Source organism: Condylura cristata, unplaced genomic scaffold (genome assembly GCF_000260355.1).
Source record: "Condylura cristata isolate star-nosed mole 26May11 unplaced genomic scaffold, ConCri1.0 scaffold00004, whole genome shotgun sequence".
NCBI lineage: Eukaryota > Metazoa > Chordata > Mammalia > Eulipotyphla > Talpidae > Condylura > Condylura cristata.
Genome location: NW_004567105.1, coordinates 4,594,481 through 4,601,486, shown reverse-complemented (window position 1 = coordinate 4,601,486; position 7,006 = coordinate 4,594,481). Strand labels below are relative to the sequence as shown.

General features: G+C 63.1%; 1 protein-coding gene across 1 annotated transcript in view; it reads left to right on the top strand.

Moving 5' to 3' along the window:
* Positions 1-7,006, top strand: part of TRIOBP (TRIO and F-actin binding protein) — a 48,135-nt gene that overhangs the window by 28,860 nt on the left and 12,269 nt on the right. The window contains exons 15-17 of the mRNA XM_012735126.1: positions 4,509-4,565; positions 6,778-6,846; positions 6,942-7,006. Coding sequence (XP_012590580.1) covers positions 4,509-4,565; positions 6,778-6,846; positions 6,942-7,006 — 191 coding nt within the window. The remainder of the gene's footprint in view (positions 1-4,508; positions 4,566-6,777; positions 6,847-6,941) is intronic.

The following is a 7,006-nucleotide window of genomic DNA, read 5'->3' as shown; positions in this document are numbered from 1 at the left end:
GGCGGCGGCGGCGGGCTTCCCGCGCCGCTGAGCCCGGCCCAAGAGCCCTTTCCACCTTCCTGCCTCCTGCTCCCGCCGCCCCGGGGCGCCGCCATGACGGTGAGTGCCCTCCCGGGGCAGTCTGCGTCCCAGGCCGGGAGGGGAGAGGGGGGCCGGAGCCCGAGCTGAGCCGCTCCCTTGCTGGGCAGCCCCCTCCTCTCGGCCCAGAGACGGGGTGACCCCAGCGGCACGGACCCTCCTGCCTCACCTCCCCCAAACCTCGCTTTTCGGGACCAAGAACCGAAGCGACCCCGAGGAGCGGGGAATTCCCCATCCCCGACACCCCTCCGGTTCGGGGCGGGGCGGTCCTTTCCCATTTCTCCTTCAGCCCCTTGGTGAAGATCTGACTTGATGCCCCCAAACGGCTAGACTTGTAGGGTCTCCGTGGGACACCCCGTGGGAGGAGCGGAGACGGGTCTGGCATGGATCTGAGGTCCGCCGGGGGCAGGGGAGACGCTCCCTGGCTCGATGGTTGGTGCTGACCCGGGCTCGGGAAGGCTGCCCACGGTGTGGGCGCTGGCTCGGAGTTGGGTGGGTGAGAAGGGGGCGCTCCCCACCCTCTCCCTCGCCTTCTTGGGGAGTCCGTCCTGGGACTTTTGAAGTTGCAAAATCCCAAGCTCCCCGGGGCTGGCAGCTTTCCTGCGGTCCTGGGGTGTTGGGTGGGGCAAGCCCGCCAGTCGCCCAGTCGCCAGTCGGGGTGAGGGGCAGGATGGCAGCAGGGGTTTGTCCTTTTCTTGGGGACGAGCCCCAAGCAAGCCGTGTCCATCAGTGCCTGCGCCCAGTGATCATAGGGAGCTCACAGTGAGCTCACCATCCCCATTTCACAGTCTCATCAACTGAGGCTGGGGGGTGGTGTGTGCGTTGCCGCCCCGACGTTACCCTGAGGCTAAGAGAAATAGCTCCTTTCCGGTCAGTTCAGCCCCTGGCCGTGATGTTCAGGAAAAGAGCAAGCAGTGCGGCTAGGGCCTTGGAGGCTCTGACAGCCCTGGGGCTGGGGGAGGTGGGGAGCTGGGCCCCACGCATGCGCGGTGCCTGCCCTGTGCTCTAGCGATAGCGGAGACCCAGAGAGGAGGGGGCTGGGCTGCTGGCAGGCGGGCTTGGTTCTGGGGGCCCCTGCCCCTGTGAGTGTGATGACCTGCCTGCTGCCTGGACTTCCTCGGTCTCACATCCTGCCACCTCCCTGCTAGCCCTTCCTGTCGTCTGTAGCCTCCCCTTCCCAGTCGGGGAGCTGGGAGGGATGTGAGGGGGAGGAGCTGAGTCAGTGTCCTGGCCCCCGCGGGGGGTGGGGGAGTGGGGGGGTTGCCTTTGCCCATTGGGTGCCTGCCAGGCTCTGCTTGGGTGCTTTCACATTGCCAGATTGGATCCTTTAAGGGTGGCGGTAAGTCCCAGCTAACAGATGTGGCCTGAGGTGTAGGAGAGATAGGTGACCTGCTCCTGGAGACACGCTGGGCCCTGGCTGAATCACAGTTTGTATCCAGGTCTGTCCTCTTGGGGAAGGGTTGTGCAGTCACCTTTCTAGAAGCACATGCTAAAAGAAGGGGCAGGGCTGCTTGAGGCACGGATGGGGTGGCTAGGAGGGACCTCCCATTGCCTTCAGGAGGGGGTGTCCGGAGGGAGAAGCCCCGCTGCAGCTTCAGGACTTGAAGCAGTGTGGACAGAGGCGTGGTCATGGTTTTCATCAAAAAGGGGCCTGCCTGGGCAGGAGGCCTCCAGGTCCAGGAAGAGCAGCTTGGGCTTTGGACAGGGAACCACGAAGGTTGGAGCAGAGGCTCCTGGTCTCCGTCAGTGGTGACAGATGCTCACAGATGCGCTTGCTGCACATTCCTTCTCCCCATGTCCTCTTGCGCCATCTTCCTGACCCCCACCTTGACACCAGAGATCTGTGCCGAGCGATGGCAAAGGTGTTGTGAGTGTGCTCGGGAAGCCGGGCCTGCCGTCAGCACCCACTCCGCCCCGCCTCAGCACTCCAGCCTTCCCCCAGCCACTGCCTTGCTTCAAATTATGTACTTGCTCCTTGTTTATTTCTGTCTCTCCTGAGTCCCGCTGGGGCGGAGGCCACATCTCATTCACAGCTGATGTCCTGGCCTAGAACAGGGCTTGGTGCTTAAAATTTTTTTCCCCTAATTCAAACACTCCTGAGCCCCTCGGCCCTGAGGGTGAACAGTGCAGGGCCCTGTTTCTGCTGGTCTAGCCTGAGCTAAGGAAATGACTTTGAGATCATCGTGGATGCAGCAGAGGCCCTGGAGGAGCTGCGGGAGGGCAGCTGGGGCGCCCAAGTGTTGTGTACGGAGAAAGGGGGCGCCGAGGTGCCAGTTAAACTGGGTCTGTAGGCCTGACTAAGGTAGCCCGGTCAGCGGACAAGGACAAGGCCCATGTGGAGTTGTGACGCATAGACAATGAGAAAACCGTGTGGTGGTGTCACGTGGGGCTCCCCAAGTGAGAGGGAGGCCAGGCTGGGCGGTAGACAGCAACTTTGGTGCCATTTGTAAGCAGCTGGGCCTTGCTTTGAGCCCCAGTCCCTGGAAGTGTTAAGTAGGCCCGAGACGGGGTTCCCACAGCAGGGTGTTCAGGTGCTGACCATGGCCTTGGCTGTCTACAGGGAGGAGGGCAGGCCTTGAGAGGCTGTCCTGCCCCCCACCTGCCGGTAGAGGAAGGAGGCTAGGCCCCAGGGGAACTGTGAGGTTTGGGCTAGCAGACCTTTTGACCCGAGGTGACTGGAAGCCCTCCCCTGCCCGTAGGTTTAAAAATTGTAGCTTGCGGCCACCTCATCCCCGGAGTCACCGTGCCATCTTTTGCCTGACACAGGTCACTGGGGCTTCTCCCCATGTGGTGCATTCAGTTGTTTCGCAAAGCATGGGGGGCAGGGCAGGGCTCCACTCCCCTCTCGCTAACCACCTCAGGCAGCTCACGCTCAGGGAGGGGATGTGGCCTAGGAAGCCACAGTGACTCCACTTTCCAGGAAGCACTCAGGGTCCCAGCCTGTCAGTCTGGCTGAGGAGGCTTCCTCCGCCTCTGGAAAGCCAAGGCGACTCTCCCACCCCAGTGCAGCCCACATCTGCTTGTCCTTCTGGGGGCTGTCCTTGGCATCCCGTGGTCATCCTGGAAAGCCTGGTTCCCTAGGGCCAGGAGGCAGGGGGGAATACTGCCTCCAAAGCCCAGGAGTCTAGACCAGGGAGGTGGAGAGGGTGGCGGTTTATTCATGTTTTTCCTGAGGCCTGTGTGGCCAGGCCACTCGCCAGGGGAGGCCCCAGTCCGGTGCAGGTGGACCCAGGTGACTGGCCTGTGAGAGCAGCTCTGGAAGCAGGTGGCAGCCCTGTGTGCAGCTGCCAGTGGTCAGTCTCAGCTTGGGGCCCCCCGCTGTAGTAGCTGGGGTGCTTGGACCAGTGGGAAGCAGGGAGAGCAGACAGGACGAACACAGCCCCAAAGCCCCTCCCTCAGACGGTCCGCAGGTCCCACGGCCTTGCGTCCAGGATGGCTTCAACTGTCCAGGCCCAGTCCAGGCGCCTCTGCAGCCACTTCCTGCACCTGAGGAAGCAGAGAATGGGGCTCCCAGGGAGAGGCGGGTCGGGGGAGGTGGCTTGGTCAGGTGGCTCTGGTTTCCAGCTGTCATCGTTGGCCTCCCACCCCACTGAGCTCCGCGGCTCCTCCACGCAACCAGACACCTTGGCCTGGTGAGGCTACGATGTGGGCGCTGATAGGTGGGCTCCGAGCCCTGGCGACAGGTGGCTGCCTCCTCCCGGCCTGCCAGTTTGGCCCGCCCTGTCCTCTCCCTGCCAGGAGGCTTGAGCTGGGACACTGCAGGACCTGGTTAGACCAGGGGTGTCCCCCCAGCAGGCAGGGAGCACTGGTGACTGGTGCCCGCTAGGCAGATATGGTCGCAGGAGACGTGGGGTGAATGGTGCTTCAGACCCCGTGGACCATGCTGCAGCTGGGAGGCCCCCGAGTCCGAGGCCGTGTCCCCCTGGGCAGCACGCGGCAGGTAGGGCTGAGGTGCCATTCCCGTGGCCCTTCCAGAGATCCGGGTGCAGGCGGCCTGCACCTGGGAGTCTCAGGGTCTCCAGGAGAGGAGGGAAGGTCAAGGCCGTGGCGCAAGGAAGGCAGGAGGTGGGGTGGTGAGAGCATGAGGCATTTTCCTGCTGGGCCGCCGGGTCCCAGAGCGAGAGGAACTGGAGGTTTCCTCAGCCCCACTGTTGCAGCCCGTTGTCTCAGTGCGCGCTCCGGGCCGCCCCAGGCAGAGCCTGGGACCCTGTCTCCCACCGGGGTGAGGAGCGGGCTGGCCAGGGGAGCTTGGACAGGTGCGGGGGAGCCAGCCTGCCTATATTTGCTCACCGAGGCCCACCTCCTCTCTCCTGGCTTCCAGGACCTCAGTCCCGCTGGACTCGGGAACAGGATGGGGGCAGCGCCCCGTCCTCCCTGGGCCCAGTTGGTTCCCCGCTGGGCCTGACTCATCTGCCTCCCTCTCCCCACAGCCCGATCTGCTCAACTTCAAGAAGGGATGGATGTTGATCTTGGACGAGCCTGGCGAGGTAGGGATGCAGCGCAACGGGGCTGTGCAGCGTAGTGCTTTGTAGAGCTCCTGGGGGTGAGCTGGGTGAGCTGCTTCCCTGCCTGCGGAGCCTTCTAGAAACACTAGCTCTGGGGCAGTGGGGGGGGGCAGAGTGGGAGCCCTGAGAATGACATGTTTCTTGTGAGAAAGCGGGCCTTACACGGGTGTGGGCGGGCGGGGGTGGGGGTGTTCCCGTGTCCAGGCGTCTGCGGCGTAAGTGCCAGGGACAGACGCCCCCCTCCCTCGGGTGGGAGAGTTTCAGCGGGTAGGCTGCCTGGGGCTGGGGCCATGGCGGATTCCCAGCCTGGGCTCCCCTGTCCAGTGACAGCAGCTAGGGGCTCTGTAGCCCTGCTGAAGTGAGCTTAATGCTATTGCTTGTTTCCAGGGTAGACTCCAGAGTCACAGAGCGTGAAAGGGTGTTGTATGGCCTAGCCCCCTGGGGGGCCTCAGCTGATGGCCCTGTGCTTTCTGTCATGTGTCCATCCTTAGATGTGTCCATCCTTAGAACCAGAGGGGACAGTGGCCTTTCCCCGATTGCGAGACAGGAACCCAGGAGTGTAGAGCTGGCTTCTTGCCCACCCAGCCGGGGAGGGGGACACCCCCTTCTGCGTGCGCCTATGACTTGGGTCTGTGTGCAGCCCGCATGCCCGGGAGGGCTCGGAGCCAGAGGGAATCTCATTGTGTTTCCCTCAACCCACAGCCGTGCACGCCCGCTGCCTGCTGGCCGGTCTCTGGTGGCTGCACTGCAGGCACACACGAGGCCTGGCACCCTGCCATGACCCTTCTTGGCCTCCCCACCCAGGGTCTCGAGAGGGCAGAGATTATGGGCCCCACCCAGGACTGGCTGTTACTCATCCTCTTTCACAGAATTTTGAAACGTCCCAGCCCAAAGGGCCTGGAGAGTTCAGCCAGCCTAGATATCAGAGCACAGATAGGCCCACATACAGGGCTTTGATCTGCAGGCCTAGCCGTGCCTGGGTAGACCCAGGCCGAGAACTCGGCAGCCAGGCCTGCCCCACAGAGCTAGGCTGGGAAGGACCAGGTAAGGCAGTGGTTCAGAACCCCTGTGCCAGCTGTGCAGGGGGACAGCTGAGGTCTGAGCAGCGAATTGGCCGCTCTCTCAGAGCAGGGTGGGCAGGCCCAGTCCTGGGGAGCAGCCCCAGCAGGCGGGGCCTGGCCCTGTGCCAAGCGCCCCGAGAGACGAGGGAGGGCCTGGCGCTCAGCTTGCTCACCCTGAGAAGCAGGACTTCTCACCCACCCTGCTTTACACTCTAGAAGACAAACTCAGAGGCAGAGACACTCGCCAGACACAGTTCCAGGGATGACATGGTTGCCACCTGCATCTCTTAGCGAGGAAAAGGAGGCATGGAAAAAGTACTCAGGAACAGCCTGAAAAACTTACCATCTTTTTGCAGAAAGAGAACTAAGTACTTAGAAGTATAAGCGTGTGGGTCGGGCGTAGACTGGATAACGCGTGCTGAGCCTGGTGTGGGTGGCCCCTGGCTGGCCTTCCAGTGAGTAGTCAGGGGCCGAGGTAGACTGAGCTTGGTGCTCTTGCTAGCAGGCTGTTCTTATGCCCTCACCCCTTGGCTGAGTGTCCTGCCAACCTGACCCAGGCTGGAGCAGAGAGGGCACCTCAAAGTGCCAGATTATGAATGTACCCGTGTGCATTCTCAAAGCTGAGTGCAGGGGGAAGCAGCCGGCCTAACGAACCTCTCAGCAGGCGTTCAGATGCCTGCCCCAGACACCCTCCACCCTTACCCTGAGAGCCTGGCCTTGACCATGGGGCCATGCAGAGGGGCACAGGAACAAGGTAGGCAGACCCGCTAGGTGACCATGACCCCAACCCCGTCCTGCTCGGCACAGGGCGCTTCGCTGGTCGGAGCTGCAGGCAGTTGGTGGAAAGGATCAGAGGGGCTGTGCAGTGAGCCCTGGCCCCCAGGAGGGAGAGGGTGTGCCGGCTGAGGAGAAGCCCAGCCACTTCACAGATGCCCTGAGGCTCCGAGAGGAAATGGAGGGCCAGCTTCCACCCTGGATTCCCTGACTGACTGTTAGACCCCTAGCAGAGCGGACAAGGATGGCCAGTCCCCGGCCATGCCGTGAGCAGAACGGTTGGCCTGCTCGGGCGCCTCAGAGTGGCGGCGGGCTCCCTCCCCCTGCCTCAGCTGGTGCTCACTGCCCCTCCCTCACAGTGGAAGAAGCATTGGTTTGTGCTGACAGACTCCAGCCTCAAGTACTACAGGGACTCCACTGCTGAGGAGGTGAGACCACGGGGTGCTGGGGCTCCCGGGAGGGGTGGGTGGGGCGCCGGGCAGGGCGAGCGGCTGCAGGGTCACGAGGGGCTCTTCCTGTGCAGGCAGACGAGCTGGACGGTGAGATCGACCTGCGCTCCTGCACAGATGTCACCGAGTATGAGGTGCA